The 25,639-nt window shown below is 43.8% G+C and overlaps 1 protein-coding gene across 1 annotated transcript in view; it reads right to left on the reverse strand.

Annotated features, from left to right (window-relative positions):
- LOC124712131 (probable G-protein coupled receptor Mth-like 3) overlaps positions 1-25,639 on the reverse strand; it is a 262,497-nt gene that overhangs the window by 176,172 nt on the left and 60,686 nt on the right. Inside the window, exon 2 of the mRNA XM_047242430.1 lies at positions 10,160-10,369. Coding sequence (XP_047098386.1) covers positions 10,160-10,358 — 199 coding nt within the window. The 5' untranslated portion in view covers positions 10,359-10,369. The remainder of the gene's footprint in view (positions 1-10,159; positions 10,370-25,639) is intronic.

Below are 25,639 nucleotides of genomic sequence, written 5' to 3' on the forward strand. Positions count from 1 at the left end.
CAAGGGTACACGAGAGGGCGTTCGGCACCGGAATATTGATGATATTTCGTTGAATGGTTCACACACTGACACTTGTTGATGGCCCAGAATTGAAATCTGCAGCAACTTGCGGAAGGATTCCACTTCTGTCACGTTGAACGATTCTCTTCAGTCGTCGTTGGTTCCGTTCTTGCAGGATCTTTTTCTGAATTACTGATATTCACGGTACACTCATGAAATGTTCGTACGGCAAAATCGCTACCTCATCGCTACCTCAGAAATTCTGTATCCCATCGCTCGTGCGCCGACTATAACACCACGTTCAAGCTCATTTAAATCTAGATAACCTATCGTTGTAGCAGCAGTAACCGATCTAACAACTACGCCAGACACTTGTCTTATATAGGCATTGCCGACCACAGCGCCGTATTCTGCCTGTTTACATATCTCTGTATTTGAATACGCATGCCTATGCCAGTTTCTTTGGCGCTTCATTATAATTTCTATGGTGTTTTTGTTGATTAGTTTTGGAAGACACTTCAAAAAGATTTTTTTGTATTGTTGTTATTTTTTTGCTAAGGGCTACTGGGTGCATTCAACGTAATTATATCAATAAATATTTTTTCAGTTTAGCTTCCACGGTTGAATTATGTCGGATGTAACAGGAACAGTCGCTGAAACGTAGCAGTCAACATCCTCACAGTATGCTAGCTCTATGGAATCTAGTCGTAAATGACTGGCTTCAGCTGGATGTGGCGCACCTGCAGAAACTTGTGGTCTTTCTTTCTCGCCGAATTAAGGACATTTTCAATGCTAGAGACAGTGTTAGACGGTATTAACGTTGGCGCTATGCCGAAGTGAGCACATGGCAGGACTGCCTTCCTGCTCCCGCCTCCTCCCCCCTCCCCCTCCCTCCCACTCCACAGTGCTCGCGTGGCGCGCGGCTCGGGGAGCTGTACAGGCCGGTTCCCACTAGGGCTGCCGCGCGTCAAAACCGCGCGTCAGCGGCGTGGTTGCCATGGAAATGGCGTCAGCGGCAAGGCGCGGCGGGCTCTGCGTCGCGGTTTGCCCATGTCGAACCGCTTCCGCTGCCGCGTGCCGCGCTCCAGGTGCGCGCCGCCAATCACAGAACGCGCTGAGCGTGACGTCAGGTACGGACCCCTGGGCCACACGAACTTTCGCCGAACCGCTGGCGCAGACGCGGCGGCAGCTATGAAATACTTATCATCCGATTCCAAGGAAACTATTCGGCAGAAAAATTTGATCCTTGGGCATGTTACAGCCTGATATCTTCTCTCGATAAAGGACCAAATTTCTTTTCGTTATTCGTCGTGGTTACTTGCTGTATCGCATTTACGTAAACTTTTACACGAAATTTGAATGAGTGTGCAGAGGTAAAAACGCATTGCGTGGACTTTGCGTACAGTTCATTTTAGGTAATACATTATTGCGTATGAAATTTAGTCAACATATCGAAATTGTTTTTAAAGCTGAGTGCACAACGATAGCTATCACCGTTCTCGAGATATTGAATGACATGTCGGCGGACGGGCTGTGCGGTGACCGTGCGCGGGTCGCTCGCGACGCGACCGATACTTCGTCCTGCTCGTCGTAAACCATGTGGTTGTATCAACTGCAAATTTTGTAAACGGTTCAAGAAATCGAAACGTGTTTTTTTGCAAACGATAACTTGTAAAAACTCATGTATTTCGTCGCTTAGTAAATATCCAAAATCTGTTTAACTACCAAGATATGAAAGAAACTACAGTTTTTTCGGAAGGGATAGATGAATTTTTTAAACAGCATTTAATAGCATCTGTAATGAGAAGTTAAACTGAGACTAATTTGCTGGTATGTCATAAGATGTAATTTGCTAATTATCTACAGCTATTGATTATTTCCTTTGGAAGTAACAAACGTTTTTTTCTTTATCCAGTGTACTTTATTGGTTCAAGATGCGTTTCGCCTTTTACTTTAAGGCATCTTCGGTGGAATCTAGAATGATTCAGTTTTGTTTTGATATGTGATACTTGCAGATTATAAAACAGTTCACATCTTTTTTTACGTGAATAACTGATTACTCTGAACATAATGGACAGTGTCTTGAAAGGAGGATATAAGATGAACATCAACAAAAGCAAATCGAGGATAATGGAATGTAGTCGAATTAAGTCGGGTGATGCTGATGGAATTAGATTAGGAAATGAGACACTTAAGGTAGTAAAGGAGTTTTGCTATTTGGGGAGCAAAATAACTGACGATGGTCGAAGTAGAGAGGATATAAAAGTAGACTGGCAATGGCAAAGAAATCGTTTCTGAAGAAGAAAAATTTTTTAACATTGAGTATAGATTTAAATGTCAGGAAGTCATTTCTGAAAGTACTTGTATGGAGTGTAGCCATGTATGGAAGTGAAACGTGGACGATAAATAGTTTACACTAGAAGAGAATAGAAGCTTTCGAAATGTGGTGGTAGATCACATAACTAATGAGGAGATATTGAATAGAATTGGGGAGAAGAGAAGTTTGTGGGACAACTTGACTAGAAGAAGGGATCGGTTGGTAGGACATGTTCTGAGACATCGAGGGATCACCAATTTAATATTGGAGGGCAGCGTGGAGGGTAAAACTCGTAGAGGGAGACCAAGAGATAAATACACTAAGCAGATTCAGAAGGATGCAGGCTGCAGTAGGTACTGGGAGATGAAGAAGCTTGCACAGGATAGAGTAGCATGGAGAGCTGCATCAAACCAGTCTCAGGACTGAAGACCACAACAACAACAACTGATTACTTACAGTGAATCGAGTCTTTGGCGGACACCTGCGTTTCCCCTCACCTGGTCACATGCTTGAGGTTGAACTAAAACTTAGATTATGGAACATAAGCACATTTTCATGTTCGCTCTTTTTTCTTCTGTAACTAGCTGTAGACATTTTACCGAAAACACTGATTTGAAGTCATAACTACAGTGTGTTCACCTCATGTCCCTTCCTGTTTGGTTTGTTTATGTGCATGTTGCCAATCTTAAGAATTATATGCTGAAAACTAATGTTTGTTTATTTCTGCCCTCCTTATATCTTTATGTGTGTGTGGCTAGCCAGTGATAGTTATAGAAAGTTGAAAGAGAATGCAGTAGTTGTCAGACAGTGGTTGAAAGATTTGATGTTCAGCTGATTTCAGTTCTGGTTTAAATGTTTCATGGAGAAGTGCATGGAATAGTAAATTCACTGCTTACATTAATCGATAAAATAGCAGAATAGCATTTCAACAGATGATTATTATCAGAATCCTATCACCCAACCCCTTTGTCCTCACTCTTTGACGCCTCATAATATGTCCTGTCAACTTACCCCTCTTGTAGTCAAAGTTGTGCCGTAATTTCCTCTTCCCCTTCCTGCTCTAATTCCGTTCCTCTTCTTTAGTTACACGATCCTCATATCTAATATTCAGCATTCTTATTGATCACCACGTTTTGAAAGCGTCCATTGTCTTCTTGACAGAACTGTTCATAGCCCACGTTTCACTTACATACAAGGCTGCACTCCACACAAATACCTTTGTAAAACTGTACCCAATCATTAGAATTTATATTCGATGTGAACAAAGTTTCTTTTTCAGAACGCTTTTGTTGCTATTCACAGTCTTCATTTTATATCCTCTCTACTTCTGCCTTCTCAATTACTGCTTCCCTTGCAAGTCATTAAAGTCTTAGAAATGCAGTTTGGTTTCCGTACAAGTTGTAGATAATCTTGTGGCCCTACGTTTTAGAGCTTCAAAGAATGTTTTAATTAAGATTGTCAAAATCTTTCTCTAAACATGCAAATGCTATAAACACAGTTTCGCAGTTCTTCAGTGTGTCTACTTAACTAAGTGGTAGGATCAGTATTGCCTTGCGTGTTCAGACATTTCACAGGAATCTAACATTGTGCTTATGTTAGTTTGTACAACCCCTCCCCCTCTCCTCTCTACATATTCCTTCTACTTTCTAGCCTTCTCTTATTTGCTTAGTTCTGGCTTGCCAGATGAGTCCTTGGCAGTTGCTTCTCCTTTGAGCAAAGTTTTCTTTGTTCTTTCTCATTTTCATTCCCCTGTTTTCCAAGTGCAAAATCGCGTTGCAATTTTGGACTTTCTGTCAACGTCATGTTTAGACATTTCTATTTCCCATGGCCTACTTTATTTGCTGCATTTTTTTTCTAATTTTAATTATGAATTTGGCCAGCTATGGACCGCATAAAACTTAAGACTTATGGTGTTTCTTTTTCTTCCGTTCTTCCCAGTACTTCTTCATTTTCTCGCCAACTGCTCATCTCTGCTCATCTGTCCACACTCTCTTGGGTCGAGGTTTTGGCGCATCTTCTTCATAGTTTGCGTTTTCTATAAGTAGCCTAAAGTTATTCCTGTCACGTATTATTTCTTCTGTAGCACCTATTTTGTTGGCGTCTTTCTTTACTGCTTCTATCCATCCTACGGTGTTTTTCAGCTTACTAACATAATTAAAAATTTTCTTTGTAATTCGTGTTTCTTCCATTCTTTTTAAATGTCCATAAAATTTTAGCCGTCTCTTCCTCATTGTATCTGTGATCTTTTCTGTATTTTTGTATAGGTCTTCATTTCTCCTTTTAATCCACCTGTTTTCCTTGTTTTTCTCAGGACCTAGAATTTTTCTTAATATTTTTCTCTCTCTTTTTTCTAGTTCTCTTAATTCGCCTTTCTTATTCAATGTTAGGCACTCTGATCCATATGTTGCTTGTGTCCTAATAACTGAATTATAATGTTTAATCTTTGCTTGTATGGATATTGATTTCTTATTGTAGTAGTTTTGTGTTAATTTATATGCAAATTCCAACTTTTTTATCCTTTCTTTATTTGTTGTGTTATCCAGTCCATTGGCTTGGATCCACTCCCTGAATCTATCAACTCTTTTAATTTTTCCATACTTTGTTTTCATAAACTTTTCTGTATTATGTTTGTGTTCTATATACTCGGTTTTTTCGTAGGATATTTTTAGCCCAGTCTTTTCAGCAATCTCGTGTAACATATCAAGCATAACTGTTGCGTCTGTTCGGTTTTCAGTTATCAATGCCATATCATCCGCAAAGGCTAAACATTTTACTTCAAATTTGTTCTTTCCTTGGCCCATGCTTATACCCTTTGTGCCTCTGTTTTTTAATGTGTTTTCCCATGTTTTTACTACTTTATCTAAAACCAAGTTAAAGAGAATTGGGGACAGTCCGTCACCTTGTCGAACTCCTATTTTGATTTTGAATGGTTCAGAAATTTCGCCTTGAAACTTAATTCTTGATGTTGTATCTGTGAGCGTTTGTTCAACAAGTCTTCTGGTGTTTTCATCTATCCCTGATTCATAAAGTATCTGGAATAGCGTTTGTCTGTCAACTGAGTCGTAGGCCTTCTTGAAGTCTACGAAAGTAACTACTGTATTTTTATTTTGTGTAGCTTGCTGCATTTTTATATATTTCCCTCGTGTCAAATTTAATATATCACGTTTAATCTAACGATTTCTACTGTACCTTCTTCCCGTTCACATACTCTGCTGCATTCACCACTTTTTCTCTCAAAGATATCCATTCGTATTCTAGCGGATTCCTTTCTCTGTTTCAGTCAGTTGTTGCATTACGGTAACTTTAAGATTATCGAAAAACTGTGGGTCTTATTCAAGTTCCATTTCCTTAATTTGCTACCGTTTACTGTCTCTTTAGTTGTAAACCGCAGCTCGTAACCAATAAATTATTGTAGGTTTGCGTCTGCACCAGGAACTATCTTATAATTTAAAATCTGGTTTCGAAAACTTTGTTCCAAGTATGTATTCTTCTTTCATGATTCTTTAGCAAGGTGCTGGCGATGATTACATTGTGCTCTGTGCTAAATTCTATCAGGTGGCTTCCACTTTCATCCCTTCCCCCAAGCCTTTGTGTTTTTATTGTTTTCCTGTACCTGCTACCGTATCACACTTTAAATTTTTGTCTCGCTTAACTATCTGAATAATCTCTTTTATCGTACATTGTTTCAGTGTGTAAGGAGATAGTGAACAATCATGAACGGTAGTCATGAAATCTGTTTATGGTGAAATGAGAAAACATGCATAATGGAATATGTGAAAGAGTACACTGTACAGAAAATGAAAAATTGGTATGTCTTCACCCAACTTCGTCTTTCCTCCATGTAGGTGTAAGATATAGTTTTTCAAACGCACCGGGAGTTTCAGTGGGTCCCGACCCGTACCTCAGTAGCTGTCCGTCATTGGCTACCGCTAGCGTCTGCCGCTTCCAGATGGGAACGCCAATTCCGCGAGCCGCCGCGTCAAAGCGGAAAACGCTTGCCGCTGCCGTTGCCGCACGCCGCGCTCTAGTGGGAACCGGCCTTACCTCAACCACAATGCCGCGCGACGCGGCGCAGGCGCAGGCGCGTGTTGCGTCCCAGTCGCGCAAGCGACAAAGGCTTTTTTAAAGGCTAAGTGTAGCGTCGCCACCTATCGGGACTTTATAGGAACTGAGGCGGGAATATTCCACGAGAAATTCCGCATTTTTTCAGCCGAAACTGGCCGACAAAAAAAAAAAAAAGGTTTTGCATTAGTTGTTGAACGCCTCTTGTACGTAGAGACGCCAATAAACCATCGACATAATATGGGAGGAATGACGTCACACTGTGTGGACGTACAGGTCTAGAGCGAGCTGGTATTTCCCTTCAGTGGATACACGTAACTAACAAGCACGTCCTGTGTAGTTCCACTACAAGGGATTTTTCTTGCGATTTCCGCATTTTAATTCACATGAGTTATAGGTTGTTTAGGAACAACACTGGAAAATGCTCCAAAATACGCTTTCTGAGAATTCTGCTGGCTGTGATGGCTCGTGAGTTTGCTTACGTGCGCCATGTCAAGAACTTCAACGGTGAGTGGCTCATTGGCGAGAGAGGGGACTGTCTCCCCACTACTCACCTCGCCCCTCACAAGCATTTTCCTTAACTGCCTACTGTAGATCCTACAGACAAAGCATCGTTTCGCCACCCGTGACAACCCCACCACCTCACTATATTATTTTCAGAAACAGGTTACGTCACTTAATACAGGAAACTGCTGGACCATATGGTACTTCTTCATTGCTGCGTGCACTGCCATTACAAGAACTTTCTGCTGTTAGGGTGACATAGATGAAACTGGTTAACGAAAAGCCAACATTAATATTGAAAATCCGAAAGGAACCCGATCAGTTACCTTCTCATGCCTAAACTGTTGAAAAGATTTCGATGAAATTTGATACGGAGGTAGCTTGAGCCCTGAGGAAGAACATAGGCTACTATAAAAAGCGTGTAGCGAAAGATACTTATTGATCTGAAGAACATAAAGCGAATTAGGGGGAAATATCTGTTCTTTAAAAACCCTATTTAGCCCTTGACTTTTGAACTTTGATCGTGTTGGTGAAAATTCTTTTATTGGTTGATATGTTCTTCATAATATGATTCAAGCTAATCAATGTAATACTTATACAATTCTCAACGTGTTTAATCCACATAGCACACAGCTACTTGAATACCAGTATACATACGTGCCCATTGCTGCCCACGCCCCTCTGCACTCAAGGGTCGGCATTAACACTGTGGGTGCTGGCGCATCGTGCGTTGGGACAGTCTGGGAGTGGGCAGAGCGTGGCGCACCTCGCGACCTATGCTTACCCAAACAGGCACACACGTGGCGGCAGCTGACATTATTGCACGTGCAATAACTTACTTACCATCACTCACGATGAAAAAAAGTGCTGATACGCAAGCACAGCTGTGGGTAGTAAAAAGGTGATTTGGGCTGCTGTCAAGATTGGAATGTACTAAAAATGTCTAAGTGCGAATTTATTATTACTGGTATGTCTACTAGTCTGGTTAGAAAAAGTCCACAGCTACACAACGGGCTTCAATTTCATCGGCAAACAATGAGCATTCTAAAAAAAAAAGTTCAAATGTGTCTGAAATCTTATGGGACTTAACTGCTAAGGTCATCAGTCCCTAAGCTTACACACTACTTAACCTGAATTATCCTAAGGACAAACACACATACCCATGTCCGAGGGAGGACTCGAACCTCCACCGGGACCAGCCGCTCAGTTGAGGACTGCAGCGTCTCAGACCACCCGGCTAATCACGTGCGGCGAGCATTCTAAAAATTTATGAAGTACACCTAAGGTCAATAGACTGATGACTCTTCTCGTCAGAGAAGGAATCCCTGAATGAAACGGAAGTGCATTATATTGAACCATATTAATAGCACTTTATCTCTCTGGAGTGGATCAGAGAAGTCACATCTGGATGGTTCTCTTCACTGTGTGTAGATCATCCCACAAAACAAAGCCCTTACACCGAGACAGTGCATATCTTCACTTCCTGAACAATGAGCTTCCAAAAATGCATCAACTGGCTTTCAAAGTAATGTCCTAAACTTCCTGTTACCTGTCCACCTTCGCGGCTGAGAGGTCAGCGTATATGACTACCATGCAAAGCGCCTGAGTTCCATTCCCGGTTCTGCGGGGGACTTTTTCTTTGTGGGAGGACCAAGTTTGTTTCATGATGCCAACTGAGGAGCTACTTGAATGTGAAGTAGCGGCTCCTAGGCCTCCAAAGCCGACAACGGCCGGAAAAACCATGTACTGAGCCCACACTCTCTCATACGTCCAAATATCCCCACTGACTGATGTAAGCTATCCCTTGATTTCCAGATTTACATTTTATGCCCTTAATTTCCAAATTTACATTTTATCTCGCGTCTGAAGATATCAATAGTATTCAATACACCCCGGCACCACTGAAGAACGCCTAGCAGGGAGTAAGAATTCAGTTACCACGCTGGCTGAAGTAGCCGCTGCACCCCTTGGCATTGCCGGTAGACGGCGGGGTGAGCCGCTGCGACTAGCTGTGAGACAGACAGTTACGCCAGCGCACGCTACTTAGGGAAACCACACCCATTCTGGCGCGAAGCGAGAATTTATTTTAAATAAACATTTACTAACGAACGCAGTTTTCTCCCTGCAGACGTTAGAAGAAGCCTCCTGGTCTTAAACACTTACGACGCAAGAAGGAATTCATTTCAATAAACAGATGAATAACGTTTAACACAACAAAGTTATACAGAGAGCTACGATGTTTCTTGATTCTAAGTAATAGATCCAGACCGCGTTCCACAGTCGCCAGTCGCCAGTCGCCGATGGGATGCCTATCGATCTGGTTCTGTCGTAGGACCATCCTATCAAGAAATCGTTACTTTTGAGGTAATAAGTAACATATTGTTTCGTTTATTATCAGATTACGGTGTTTTCGTTAGTAAACGCATCTTAAGAGCATCACCGAACATTATTTCAAGTAATTACCTCCCCGCTTTCATTACACAGACATTACAGGATGCAGAAATGTATTTTCCAGATAATCCGATGACGCTGAGTCTGTTTCTGCGAGGGACATCAACTAAGAGAGCTTTGTGGCAAAACAGGTAGGATGAAATCTTATGTAATGACTCACTGCAATAATCCAAGGACGGGTTGCCTTAATCTTTGTAAGTCTCGGATGGGAACGCATGGTCAGTCTCACTGTACCTCTCATGCCGACTTCTATGGACTCCCTGACCGCGCTGAGCAACTTCTGGAGGTTTAGTGAGAAGGGGGCGCGGATCTTACACTGAGGAAGTTGCCTGGCCCGTCTTAGACCAGAGCTTAGAGCCGTTAGAGCTTAACGTCCCATCGACATCAGAGACGGATCTCGAGCTCGAAGTGTGTAAGGATGGGGAGGAAAATTAGCCGTGATTCTTTCAAAGGAGCAACTCTAGAATTAGCCTCAAGGGATGTAGGGAAATCACGGAAAACCTTTGTCTGGATGGACAAACGGAGATTTGAAACACTGTACTCCGGAATATGGGTCCACTGGAGCACGTGGAGCAGAGATCACGGTGGTCTTGCAGATGTACGTTCTTTGTGGCGTCCTTAAAATATACTATGGTAAATGTCGAAATAGTTTCTTTGATGAGGGCACGACTATCCCTTCCTTGTCCTTCCCCAACTTTAGCTTGTGCTCCGCCTCTAATGACTTCGTCGTCGACGGGACGTTAAATCTTGATCTTCCTTCCTTTCTTTTTTTTTTTCAAGTCAAGAGCCAGTCGAGATGTGACGGCGTTCAGCAGCGGCACTCACTGAGACTGACGGAGCTCTTGGGCAGCCACCACCAGGGGTCGTCGCTGTTATCCTGGCTGGCGTCTGCGTCGCGACACACGTATTTGTCGTCCATGAACTGATGCTGGCCGCAGCACTTGCGCACCAACAGCTCTCCGCTCGACACTGAGGCCCAGACAGCCAGCACCAGTGGCAGCAGAGGTTGCCACGGACACAGCATCGCCTCGCAACCTGCAACAGCAACAACAAGCCGACATATTCTCATTAGGAATTTTGAGGTATCGAATCGAGCCAACTACCGTCTCATACAATCTCTGACCAAAAGTAGTAGGACAACCATTATGCAATGTAAATGATAATTAATTGAAACCCTCAGCTGCCGACAGGTGTTGTTGATATACCTCGATGGGGACAGCTGAAAATGTGTGCCCCGACCGGGACTCGAATCCGGGATCACCTGCTTACATGGCTGACGCTCTATCCATTTTTTTTTTTTTTTTTTTGGTTGATCTCATTTTGTTCTAATTTCTTCGTTGTATATGTTCGGGCCGGACGTCTCAAGACACCCGTTTAGGTTGTTGGTTGATCCGTTCACTCATTTTTTTATTACAGAGGGTAGCTAACCCTCTGACCGAACACACTGAGCTACCGTGCCGGCATCCGTCTGAGCCACCAAGGACACAGATGAATAGCGCGACTGCAGGGACTTACCCCTTGCACGCTTCTCGTGAGACCCACATTCCCAACTGTCTACAATGTACATACGTAATGTTCCTAATAGCATTCAGCTGACCCGACGAGGTATATCAACAACACCTGTCGGCAGTTGAGGGTCTGAATTGATTATCTTTTATTCTAGAGAAACTGCACGGTCATCAATGGTATCTGTTCTTTCGGGAACAGTTACTACCTTGATATATAGTTGAAAGGCTACCTGGCCATTGACCTTAATCTGTGTGAATGTGCACAGGTTGCCCAAACTCTTACGGGAATCGTCACCTTAGTGGGCGCGAGGAATGAGTGGATGGGCAAATATCTGTTAGGAGCATTGCTTATGTATCTACATCTACATCTACATGACTTCTCTGCAATTCACATTTAAGAGCGTGACAGAGGGTTGATCGAACCACAATCATACTATCTCTCTATCATTCCACTCCCGGACTGCAAGTGGGAAAAACGAACACCTAAACCTTTCTGTTCGAGCTCCGATTTCTCTTATTTTATTTTGATGATCATTCCTACCTATGTAGGTTGGGCTCAACAAAATATTTTCGCATTCGGAAGAGAAAGTTGGTGACTGAAATTTCGTAAATAGATCTCGCCGCGACGAAAAACGTTTTTACTTTAATGACTTCCATCCCAGTTCGCGTACCATATCTGCCACACTATCTCCCCTATTACGTGATAATACAAGACGAGCTGCCCTATTTTTCACCCTTTCGATGTCCTCCGTCAATCCCACCTGGTAAGGATCCCACACCGCGCAGCAATATTCTAACAGAGGACGAACGAGTGTAGTGTAAGCTGTCCCTTTAGTGGACTTGTTGCATCTTCTAAGTGTCCTGCCAATGAAACGCAACCTTTGGCTCGCCTTCCCCACAATATTATCTATGTGGTCTTTCCAACTAAAGTTGTTCGTAATTTTAACACCCAGGTACTTAGTTGAATTGACAGCCTTGAGAATTGTACTATTTATCGAGTAATCGAATTCCAACGGATTTCTTTTGGAACTCATGTAGATCACCTCACACTTTTCTTTATTTAGCGTCAACTGCCACCTGCCACACCATACAGCAATCTTTTCTAAATCGCTTTGCAACTGATACTGGTCTTCGGATGACCTTACTAGACGGTAAATTACAGCATCATCTGCGAACAACCTAAGAGAACTGCTCAGATTGTCACCCAGGTCATTTATAATGATCAGGAACAGCAGAGGTCCCAGGACGCTTCCCTGGGGAACACCTGATATCACTTCAGTTTATGATTTGCCATCTATTACTACGAACTGCGACCTTCCTGACAGGAAATCACGAATCCAGTCGCACAACTGAGACGATACCCCATAGGCCCGCAGCTTGATTAGAAGTCGCTTGTGAGGAACGGTGTCAAAAGCTTTCCGGAAATCTAGAAATACGGAATCAACTTGAGATCCTCTGTCGATAGGGGCCATTACTTCGTGCGAATAAAGAGCTAGCTGCGTTCCACAAGAACGATGTTTTCTGAAACCATGCTGATTACGTATCAATAGATCGTTCCCTTCGAGGTTATTCATAATGTTTGAATACAGTATATGCTCCAAAACACTACTGAAAACCGACGTCAATGATATAGATCTGTAGTTAGATGGATTACTCCTATTACCCTTCTTAAACACTGGTGCGACCTGCGCAATTTTCCAATCTGTAGGTACAGATCTATCGGCGAGTGAGCGGTTGTATATGATTGCTAAGTAGGGAGCTATTGTATCAGCGTAATCTGAAAGGAACCTAATCGGCATACAATCTGGACCTGAAAACTTGCCCGGATCAAGCGATTTGAGTTGCTTCGCAACCCCTAAGGTATCTACTTCTAAGAAACTCATGCTAGCAGCTGTTCGTGTTTCAAATTCTGGAATATTCCATTCGTCTTTCCTAGTGAAGGAATTTCGGGAAAACTGCATTCAATAACTCCGCTTTAGCGGCGCAGTCATCGGTAACAGTACCATCGGCACTACGCAGCGAAGGTATTGACTGCGTCTTGCCGCTTGTGTACTTTACATACGACCAGAATTTCATCGGATTTTCTACCAAATTTCGAGACAATGTTTCGTTGTGGAACCTATTAAAGGCATCTCGCATTGAAGTCCGTGGCAAATTTCGCGCGTCTGTAAATTTTAGCATATCTTCGGGATTTCTCGTTCTTCTGAACTTCGCGTGCTTTTTCCGTTGCCTCTGCAACAGCGTTCGGACCTGTTTTGTGTACCACGGGGGATCAGTTCCATCTCTTTCCAATTTATGAGGTATGAATCTCTCAATTGCTGTTGCTACTGTATCTCTGAATTTGAGCCACATCTCATCTACATTTGCATAGTCAGTTCGGAAGGAATGGAGATTGTCTCTTAGGAAGGCTTCTAGTAACACTTTATCCGCTTTTTTAAATAAAATTATTTTGCGTTTGTTTCTGGTGGATTTGGAAGAAACGGTATTGAGCCTAGCTACAACGACCTTGTGATCACTAATCCCTGTATCAGTCATGATGCTCTCTATCAGCTCTGGATTGTTTGTGGCTAAGAGGTCAATTGTGTTTTCGCAACCATTTACAATTCGCCTGAGTTCGTGGACTAACTGCTCGAAAAAATTTTCGGAGAAAGCATTTAGGACAATCTCGGAAGATGTTTTCTGCCTACCACCGGTTTTGAACAAGTATTTTTGCCAACATATCGAGGGAAGGTTGAAGTCCCCACCAACTATAACCGTATGAGTGGGGTATTTATTTGTTACGAGACTCAAATTTTCTCTGAACTGTTCAGCAACTATACTATCGGAGTCTGGGGGTCGGTAGAAAGAGCCAATTATTAACTTAGTTCGGCTGTTAAGTATAACCTCCACCCATACCAATTCGCACGGAGTATCTACTTCGACTTCACAACATGATAAACCACTACTGACAGACACAAACACTCCACCACCAATTCTGCCTAATCTATCTTTCCTGAACACCGTCTGAGACTTCGTAAAAATTTCTGCATAACTTATTTCAGGCTTTACCAGCTTTCTGTACCTATATCGGTTTCAGCTTCTGTAATTTCTATTAGCGCTTGAAGCTCAGGGACTTTCCCAGCACAACTACAACAGTTTACAATTCCGACTGTTCCTTGATCCAAGCACGTCCCGTATTTGCCATGCACCCTTTGAGATTGCAGCCCACCCCGTACTTCCCCGAGGCCTTCACCGAGCGAGGTGGCGCAGTGGTTAGCACACTGGACTCGCATTCGGGAGGACGACGGTTCAATCCCGTCTCCAGCCATCCTGATTTAGGTTTTCCGTGATTTCCCTAAATCGTTTCAGGCAAATGCCGGGATGGTTCCTTTCAAAGGGCACGGCCGATTTCCTTCCCCATCCTTCCCTAACCCGAGCTAGCGCTCCGTCTCTAATGACCTCGTTGTCGACGGGACGTTAAACAACACTAACCACTAACCTAACCGAGGCCTTCTAACCTAAAAAACCGCCCAGTCCACGCCACACAGCCTCCGCTGCCCTATTCAGCGGAACCTGACCTATTCAGCGGAACCAGAAACCCCACCACCCTACGGCGCAAGTCAAGGAATCGGCAGCCAACACGGTCGCAAAACCGTCTGAGCCTCTGATTCAGACCCTCCACCCAGCTCTGCACCAAAGGTCCGCAGTCGGTTCTGTCAACGACGCTGCAGATGGTGAGCTCTGTCTTCATCTCGTAAGCAAGACCTGCAGCCTTCACCAAATCAGATAGCCGCTGGAATCCAGAGAGAATTTCCTCAGATCCAAAGCGACACACGTCATTAGTGCCGACATGTGCCACCACCTGCAGCTGGCTGCACCCTGTGCTCTTCATGGCATCCGGAACGACCCCTTCCACATCAGGAATGACTCCACCCGGAATGCACACGGAGTGCACACTGGATTTCTTCCCCTCCTTAGCCGCCATATCCCTAAGGGGGCCCATTACGCGCCTAACATTGGAGCTCCCAACTACCAATAAGCCCACCCTCTGTGATTGCCCGGACCTTGAAGGCTGAGAATCATCCTCTGAAACAGGGGAGGCAGCTGCATCTGGCTCAGCCAGAGACAGTGCCAGAAACCTGTTTGTCAGACGCATCGGGGAGGCTTTCTGATCAGCCTCCGGGGACGTCTTTCGCTGCCTGCCACGCCTTGGAACGACCTCCCAATCAACCACAGGCGAGGGCTCAGCCCCACTGCGGGCAGTAACCGGGGCAACCACAGCGGCAGACCGATCTGGGGACAGACGGGACGAGGTTGACATCCCCGTGATACCCAAGTCTGGCTCCCCACAGTGGTGCCCATTGGCAACAGCCTCAAGCTGCGCGACCGGAGTCAGCGCCGCTTGCAGCTGTGAGCGAAGGGATGCCAACTCAGCCCTCATCCGAACACAGCAATCACAGTCCCTGTCCATTCTAATCGATGTTGAACAACAGTTACTGAAACACGAGTCCGTGCCTAGATAACGCAAGGGAAACACGCAAAGAATGTATTAACTAACCTGTACAAATGCCTAACGACTGCGCTACAATCTGCCTGAATTTACGATTACAGTAACTAAAACTCGAAATTACACCTCCTATACGAAACTCACACGCAATTTAAGTAAGAATCTACGAAGTAAACACTAACCGCGGTGCTAAAACTCTCAAATACTATAATACGCCCAAAATTTATGAATTAAACAATGCAAGTACCCAAAAACACGCAAAGAAATTAAGAATTAAACTATGCAACAAATAAGTAAGCTAGGGGTATACGACTTGCTGCTGCACCTGCTTATCCAACGGCGGCAGGGAGCTGTATACAGCAATCTGCATTGCCTTGTCTTGGGGACAGTTGGGAATGTGCGTCTCACAGGAAATGTGCAACGGATAAGTCCCTCCAGTCGCGCAATTTATTTGTGTCCTCGGTGGCTCAGATGGATAGAGTGTCTGCCACGTAAGTAGGCGATCCCGGGTTCGAGTCCCGGTCGGGGCACACATTTTCAGGTGACCCAATCGAGGTATATCAACAACACCTGTCGGCAGCTGAGAGTTTGAATTAATTACCATTTATTCTAGAGAAGCTGCACGGTCATCAATGGTATCTGTTCTTTCGGGAACAGTTACTATCTTCATATATTATGTAATATTATGTAAGGTGGTTGTGACCACTATGTCTCACGAGAGGCGGACCTGCCGGTATAAAAGCAGGCGGGAAGTTTTGTGTTGTCAAAAGAGTAGCAGAAACAGCAGGATATCAGAAGAGCTCAGTGACTGCGAATGTGTACTAGTCATCGGATGTTATCTGAGTAACACATCCAGCAGGGACATTTCAACCAGCAACGCGCAGTATGGCGAGAAGTGGAAACACTTAATGCACCCAGGAACATAGTCGAACATGATCGTTTTTGTTGTCCAGATTTTATTGGGGGGGGGGGGGGGGGGGCAAGGTATAATAAGTGCACTGACCTCCAAAGCTTTGAACACAGAACATTCACCAGTTAACGTTTCTGTGGCAGTGTTCTCCCTCCCCATGTCTGTTGTGTCCGCCAACTCATGAGATATGTGGATGCCTAGGAAACCTGCTTCTTGGTTCGCTAGATAACAATTCAAGCAGATCGTATTAATAAAGTTTATTACAAAAGAAAATGATCACAGTACTCAACTTTTGTGAAATACACAAGTTTAGCGAGCAATGGGCGACAGACAAACATAAGCAATCTCTTCAGTATATACATTTCGTAATACAAGCCAAACAATGCAGTTCCTAAATCGCAGCTGCAGAGTTCGTAAGTCACCTAGACTCCAACTGGGCCGCTGCCACGCGGCACGGCGCTTATGTCCTCTTCGTGTAGACAGCGCTACTGTCTCGTTGTCGTCCTAGAGAGGAGTCGGTCAGCGTACTATTGGCTGACGCCGTCTCACAGCCCTCAATACTCTAACGTTCTTGCCCGTCGTACCAGCGCTCGATTTTACACCGGAACAATGTCCATATTTTCAGGGGTGTATTCGGTCCTGGCTTCATTTTTATGGATGGCAATTGTAACTTTTCGAAATAAAAATAAATAATAAGTAGAATTTTATAAATTGTAACTGTACAAGTTCTAGTCTTACGTTAAATCAGTAAGAGGCTCGAAACAGCACATCCAGACACTCTGGGATGATGATGGAATTGAAACAGAGGATGACACGCGTAACGCTGAAATACCAAACACCTTTTTCCAAAGCTGTTTCACAGAGGAAGACCGCACTGCAGTTCTTTCTCTAAATCCTCGCACGAACGAAAAAATGGCTGACATCGAAATTAGTGTCGAAGGAATAGAAAAGCAACTGAAATCACTCAACGGAGGAAAGTCAACTGGACCTGACGGGATACCAGTTCGATTCTACACAGAGTACGCGAAAGAACTTGCCCCCCTTCTAACAGCCGTGTACCGCAAGCCTCTAGAGGAACGGAAGGTTTCAGATGATTGGAAAAGAGCACAGGTAGTCCCAGTCTTCAAGATGGGTCGTCGAGCAGATGCGCAAAACTATAGGCCTATATCTCTGACATCGATCTGTTGTAGAATTTTAGAACATATTTTTTGATCACGTATCATGTCATTTCTGGAAACCCAGAATCTACTCTGTAGGAATCAACATCGATTCCGGAAACAGCGATCGTGTGAGACCCAACTCGCTTTATTTGTTCATGAGACCCAGAAAATATTAGATGCAGGCTCCCAGGTAGATGCCATTTTCCTTGACTTCCGGAAGGCGTTCGATACAGTTCCACACTGTCGCCTGATCAACAAAGTTAGAGCCTACGGAATATCAGACCAGCTGTGTGGCTGGATTGAAGACTTTTTAGAAAACAGACCCCAGCATGTTGCTCTCAATGGAGAGACGTCTACAGACGTTAAAGTAACCTCTGGCGTGCCACAGGGGAGTGTTATGGGACCATTGCTTTTCACAATATATATAAATGACCTAGTAGATAGTGCCGTAAGTTCCATGCGGCTTTTCGCGGATGATGCTGCAGTAAGCAGAGAAATTGCAGCATTGGAAAATGGCAGCGAAATGCAGGAAGATTTACAGCGGATAGGCACTTGGTGCAGGGAGTGGCAACTGACCCTTAACATAGACAAATGTAATGTATTGCGAATACATAGAAAGAAGGATCCTTTTTCTTCTTCTTCTTCTGCTTTTACGGTCTCATTTAACCACTTCAGTCAATCATTTCTGGTCCTCTTCTTTGGTATTTTCCCCTTCCGAGTGGCCCAGTATCTCTTCATTCATTCCGATGCTTTTCGTCGTTTCTTATCTGTAAATACCCTTTTCATTGTATGTCGTTTGTCAATTTTTGGTTTAAATCTTATTTCTGTGTCCCTCAACTTCTTTAAATTTGGCGTTTTGTTCTGCAAATCATCCAGAGTTATTTCCAGTTCTTCCATATCCTCTCTTATTTCCTTAAGCCATCCTCCTTGTTGTTTCAAATTCCAGAGTTTCTCAATAATTTTCCTTGATAATCTGGTTTCTGGTGTCCTCAGGATGTGACCACAAAAAAAGATCCTTTTGTTTCGTATAGTATCAGTGATGGGCTCCAGTTCTCTGTATACCACTTCATTTGGAACTATCCGCCATTGCCCAGCTTTTTGATATTTCTTATTTATGCATGTTCTAGCAATTCTTCTCTCTACTTTTAAAATTTTGTCAATTCTGTTTTTCTGGGTGACTTTAAAAAGAGTTTGACTTCCGTATGTAACCTCTGGTTGAACCACCGTCTTGTAATGTTTTAATTTTGTTTTAATTGATAGACATTTTTTATTGTACGTAGACCATGTTAGTTTTTCAGCTTTTATCATTTTATTAGTTCTTGCTCGCCATGCAGGTTTCTCGTCCAATTTATGTGTTATAATTTCACCCAGGTATTTAAATTGTTTCACTATTTTAATTTCCCTATTGTTCACTGTGATGTGATCTATTACAAGTGGATCCGTTACCATTATTTCAGTCTTTTCAAATGATATCTGGAGTCCTAATTTTTGTGCTATATTTTGTAAGCTTGTTATTTGTTTCGTGGCTTCCTGAATATTATTAGCTAGTAATGCTAGGTCATCAGCAAATCCCAAGCAATTTAGGTTTATTTTATCTTTCTTAGTTCCAATTTTAATATTCATAGGATTTTCCTTGTACCATTCTCTCATTACATATTCAAGAGCACACATGAATAGTAATGGTGAATAGGATCTTTTATAGTATGATTATATGATAGCGGAACAAACACTGGTAGCAGTTACTTCTGTAAAATATCTGGGAGTATGCATGCGGAACGATTTGAAGTGGAATGATCATATAAAATTAATTGTTGGTAATGCGGGTGCCAGGTTGAGATTCATTGGGAGAGTCCTTAGAAAATGTAGTCCATCAACAAAGGGAGTGGCTTACAAAACACTCGTTCGACCTATACTTGAGTATTGCTCATCAGTGTGGGCTCCGTACCAGGTTGGGTTGACAGAGGAGATAGAGAAGATCCAAAGAAGAGCGGCGCGTTTCGTCACAGGGTATTTGGTAAGCGTGATAGCGTTACAGAGATGTTTAGCAAACTCAAGTGGCAGACTCTACAAGAAAGGCGCTCTGCATCGCGGTGTAGCTTGCTGTCCAGATTTCGAGAAGGTGCGTTTCTGGATGAGGTATCGAATATATTGCTTCCCCCTACTTATACCTCCCGAGGAGATCACGAATGTAGAATTAGAGAGATTCGGGCGCACACGGAGACTTTCGGCAGTCGTTCTTCCCGCGAACCATACGCGACTGGAACAGGAAAGGGAGGTAATGACAGTGGCACGTAAAGTGCCCGCCGCCACACACCGTTGGGTGGCTTGCGAAGTATAAATGTAGATGTAGATGTAGTGTACTTAACTGGTTTCCTAACTTTAGCTTCGTGCGTGTTTGTGTTGGAACTCTGGATAACACAGGAGGACTGATTATGGAAACGATATCTGATTAAATGAGTCGCCAAAACTACTTGAATCCGTGTAACTGTATTTGATTATACCTTTACCGAAATAATCGGAAAAATTTAAAACTGTCCTGGGAAACTGAGTGTTGTGCAGTGCAGTGAAGTGTGCTTTAATGCGTCGTGTCACAGTGCGTGACTTGCAGTTTCAACACACAAAAGTAACAGAATAAAAAATCTTCATCAAATTGAAAAAGGATTTTCAAAGGATAAAGAACTTAAGTTTTCCTTTAAAAATACCCTGAGATTTTGCGTAAGGAAATTGACTAAATACAATTCCAGACATTAAATATTGCACACGAGAAAGTAACACTGCACTGTAAACATAAGTTTTTCTGCGTAAGCAATGAGATCTGGACTAACTTTATCTAAACTAAACCTAATAGTAATTTTGAATTACAACACTTGACTGTGAATGATCTTATTGTCCTGACTGTGATGAAAAACGGAATCTGAGAAATTTTCATGGCTTACCTGCGGCTACGGAAACTCGAAACTGGTCGAAAGTGCTGAACATTAAAGGTACAGCGCAGCGGAAAGCCAGTTAAAAAGTAAAGAAAACCTTGCGCAGTGCAGTGCAGCGAAGTGCAACTGTTGTAAGCAGATCGTGGTTCAGTCTTAGCCATTGTTATCCGCAAAGTGCAATGTGGCAACACACATAATCCGAAAACAAAATTCTCGTGGAGAGAGTGGAGTGTATTGCATTTACTGAACAATGTGTAGAGACTAGCGTTCAGAAACTATACTAACACTCTGATGCCCGCATCTCGTGGTCGTGCGGTAGCGTTCTCGCTTCCCACGCCCGGGTTCCCGGGTTCGATTCCCGGCGGGGTCAGGGATTTTCTCTGCCTCGTGATGGCTGGGTGTTGTGTGCTGTCCTTAGGTTAGTTAGGTTTAAGTAGTTCTAAGTTCTAGGGGACTTATGACCACAGCAGTTGAGTCCCATAGTGCTCAGAGCCATTTGAACCATTTGAACCAACACTCTGATACCGTCCTTAACAATTACAACCATCCTCAAAAATCCCGATTCTTGTAACAAATATGTATTGCATTGTATTGTATGTTAACGGAGGGGCCTAGAAACGACGGAGAGGCTCTGTCCCCGCCGCAGCCGCAGTGGTCCACAACGCCACGACGAATACCGCAGTCCACTTCACCCCTCCGGCGCCCCACACCGAACCACTCTTTCAGGGTTATTATGCGGTTCGGCCTCCTCTGGATCCCCCCAGGGAACGTCTCACACCAGACGAGTGTAACCCCTGTGTTTGCGTGGTAGAGTAACGGTGGTGTACGCGTACGTGGAGAATTTGTTTGCACAGCAATCGTCGACATGGTGTAGCTGAGGCTGAATAAAGGGAACCAGCCCGCCTGAAAACCATCCACAGACTGGCCGGCTCACCGGACCTCGACACAAATCCGCCGGGCGGATTCATGCCGGGGACCAGGCGCTCCTTCCTTCTCTGGAAAGCCATGCGTTAGACCTCGCGGGGATAATCGGGCGGGCCATTACAAACATGACTCTGACATGAAATTAATTATTGGAATGGTAAAGGAGTGATAAATCTATAACTTCTGGGTGCAATTCATATGAACAGACAACCTACTCACGTCTGAACAATGAAACTACTAACCCGAACGAATAAAGAAAAATCCCACTAAAGCTTTCCGTTTCCCAAATACAACCTAAATCGCGCACAGGCAAGCAAAGTAGCAACAATATTACCTGTAACTCTTCACATTTTTCAAATTAATCTTTATCAAATCATGTTTCCAAAATTCGGCATCCTGTGTATCTTTATCTCTCCGCTCCGCAAGCTATTTCCAGACTGTTCAGTAGTGTGACCAATACCCTACTCACGCACTTCTCGCAGAATGCAGCAGCAAAGACAATGTTCTTGGCAGACAGAGATCACAGTGCTTCTACTCAGACCATCTGCAGCGTAACATATCGACAGTTGAAAACTATTGTTTCAAAAACATCCATAGTATATATACGAAGAATGACACATCGAATGAAAGTAGAGCTCAGATCACTTTCATCGAATACCAAAAATAAACTAGAAACCTTACACACAGTTCGACCCCATCGAACTTGCCGGCTGGAGGCGCCCTTGGAACGAGAGAATATTTGTTGAGTGGATTGACCACACTGTTGCACCGACTTAAATCCCACCGGGCACTTGTGGGATGCGCTGGGCAGACATATTGCAGCACCCCCACACGCTCCAGCGACCATGCAGGAGTTGTCACCCTAACACAAAAAATCCTTATCGAACTTGTGATCAGCAGAAGAGCACGTTGCACCCCATGTACTGACATTGGTAGTGATCACCCAGCCTTTCGTAATGTCCAGGGAACCATCATAAATAGCGGTGACTTCAAGACCTTAATGCAATTATCGTCTTTTTTCCATAGTGTCATTGTTTTTCGTGTCGTCGCGTATTTCTTTGTTACCTTCTGTAGTATACATTAGCAGCTGCTTCTGTGGGTGGCCCAAGACTCATCGAGCTGTGTTACTTGGGAGTGACAAGTCATTCGAAAGTCACTTTCCTATTTACGTTTTGCACACCAGTGTCTATTTCCTCCATAAACAAAACTAGACAGCAGTCTAAAAAGATACTCAAATAGACACACAAAACCAGCGCAAATTTCCACTGGGATAAATAGAATTTGTTTTCCGAAAAACTTCTGCAAGTCTGCCTCGTTGTTACTAAACACTGCTTCCAGCTACCAGATGTGTCGACGTTGTAATATGAGACTTGTGACCAGCTCTCCCTTTCTCACAATAACCAGAAAGGAACTTTATTCATCAGTGAGGATCTCCTGTTGCTGGCTTCATACACTCAACGCTTTCGAAAGTTGGCTCCGTCCCGTACTGCCTATGACTCCCTGCCTATCCTCGCGAGGGCTGTCGGCTGACTGCATTTTGGGAGGTGCAAAATCGCTGTACAGAATTATTATAACATGCAGAGTTTTCGGCCAACCAGCCTTCAGAGCTGAGTAGGCACTCCAATTGCCCATTTCCAGTTTGTGCTTGCTGCAAGGTTCTGAGTCGCGCGACCCCTCCGAGAAGTTTCTTTGCATCCTGTGGAATTCACTCGTCTTTGAAATCAGCAAGGTGGGGATCAACACCATTAAGGTGGATTAAAAGAAGACCTGAAGAATAGTTCCCTTCCTCTGGAAATACGGAAGCTGGCATTGGCGATAGCAATAGCGATCGTCACTACCCAACTGGCGCGGGTAATAACTCATCTGTTACACTCTGTGTAAAGAGTAACTGCAGCGCATGCGACGGGAATCCAATAACAATCTGTGGTTGCACAATCCACGAGGGGCGTTCAGTAAGTAAAGCATCACTGTTTTCAGTTGAAAAAATGTGGGATTTATTATCGGACATCGTGAAATATCCTCGCTTCAGCCACTATAGATTCATGAAGTTCCAACAGATGGCGACACTATCTGTAGCCTTCAAAATGGCGTCTGCAGTGGATTAGATTAGAGATTAGATTAATTATTCATTCCACAGACCCATAAAGCAGGGAATCCTCCTGGGTGTGGAACATGTCACATAAACACATTACAAAAATGTAATTAGAAACTTGAGTTTCATTAATTTTAATGATAGTCAATAAACAGTAAAATTATGTACATGAATTAAATTTAGACTTCTAATATTTACAGGTTTAATACTTACATCTGCTTTCATGAAATCCATCATTCAGATATTTGCTAGTTTCTTGGCTATTACAACCAAGTATTGTCAAAAGTTAAAGTAAATTATTCATTTCAGTGATCCTCAGTTGAGAACAGTCAGATTATGTACAAGATTTAAAATTAAACTTCCACTATTTACAGACTTAAGACTTACATCTGCTTTCCATACCTCCATCATTCACACATTAGGTAGTTACTTGGCTGTTGCAACCAAGTATTGTCAAAAATTAAAGTATAATAAATTTTCATTAAAATGGTCTACTGCACTTGTTGAGAAACTCATGGATGGAAGAAGGAGTTGGCCACCAAAAATTCTCTTAAATTATGTTTAAATTGTGCTCAAGTAGAGAGCTGTCACTGAGATTCCCTAGGCGGACAAACAGAGCATCGCAGGTATATATAGGCGCTTGCAGAATGTCTACGGAGACCTGGAAGTGAACAAAAGCCCGGCGAATCGTTGGGAGAAGCGTCTGTCATCATCAACAAGGTCGCGCAAACCTGTGCGATCCCCCACGTGCCGGCCTGCCGCACAGAGCAGTGACACCTGGAACGTGCGGACACTCTCATTGAAGGTGATCGACGGATCACAACTGGACGTCTCCTTTGGTGGTGTTGATACACTCTTCCGCCAGTTGGGGTACTCAACGGTGTGAGCCTACTGGTCTCCTCGCCGCCTAACGGAAGATAATCAGGGCGGAATTTCTTGAGCGCGAGGAGACGGCCAGTTTTGTACTGGACGTCGTCTCAGAGGCAATCCACGGAGTGCTACCGTACCATCTGTCCCCCAAAGAAAAAGCTGAAAGCCGCACCCTCAGCGAGTAAAGTCATGGCAACGCTCTTCCGGGACTCTTGGGGTCATTCTGTTTGATGTCCTCCCTCTTGGCGCAACGACCAACTCTGAAACACTCTGAACTTGAAGAAACAACTTCAGTGTGGTCGTCGGCACAATTTGTAAAGGAACTTCTCGTTCTCCATGACAACGCCAGGCAACACATAAGTCTGCACACCAGAGAGAAGCTCAAAAACTTCATTGGATTGTTCTCCCTCATCCACCCTACAGCCGGTGTCTCGCACCTTCCGATTTCCAACTGATTGGCTCAATGAAAGATGCGCACGTGGACGAAGGGGAGGTTATTCATGCAACAAGACGTTGGCTCTGACGTAGACCAGTAGAGTAGTACCATGCGGGCATACAAACCCTCCCAGTCAGATGTCGTGAGACCGTTGCTCTGAACGGAGATTATTTTGAAGAACAGGGTTTCGAGTGAGGAATAATATCGTGTAGCGGAAACATGAATAAAACCAACCTGCTTTCAGAACAAAGAATTTGATGAATTACTTAATGAATGCCCCTTGTATGTTGTGGCTGAGTATATAGGACGACTGGAGCGATTGACGACCTCTCCTCACAGCTTCTGTTATGCCAGCCGTACCTCACTCGGCAACAGCATTCCCCATGGAAGGCACGGTTCTGGCTTCGAGTCCAGTTACGGCGATCACTAATTTCTCAATTGTTTCACATGTGGATCGATTTGAATAACGTAGGGACGAGAACTTTGGGCTGCACATCGACGGGTTGTGATGTAATGAAATATGTGAAGTACTGTGCGAGAGTTAACTATCGCACCCGCCCGGATACCTGCCCCCGCAAGTTCGCTGCTTCCGGGATCGAGTCCGTCCACCGGATTAACGGCGAGCGCCGGTGAACTGGCGGGACTGGATGTGCTTTTCAGTTGGTAGGTGAAAACTACGCCGGTACCCACATCCTGTGTCAGTCACATGATTCGCAAACATTTAAAAATAGTTCGCACACTTTCACGTGGGTCCAAGCATTGTAAAAATTACTACCTGAAACGGAAAATATGAGCGGATAGCAAATTAAATTTTAAATAGAGTTTCTTCTTCATGAAACTCGATCTAAATGGCGAACGTGGCCAAAAAGATTAGGAAAGTTGCAAAAAACGGTTTTTCTTAAATAGATAAAAACCTGTAGATCCAATCAAAAAGTCTCGAAGAAAAAGTTGTAGGGTTTGAAAAGAGCTATCGATCGCCCTTTTATAATTCG

Source organism: Schistocerca piceifrons, chromosome 8 (assembly GCF_021461385.2).
Source record: "Schistocerca piceifrons isolate TAMUIC-IGC-003096 chromosome 8, iqSchPice1.1, whole genome shotgun sequence".
Taxonomy (NCBI): Eukaryota; Metazoa; Arthropoda; class Insecta; order Orthoptera; family Acrididae; genus Schistocerca; species Schistocerca piceifrons.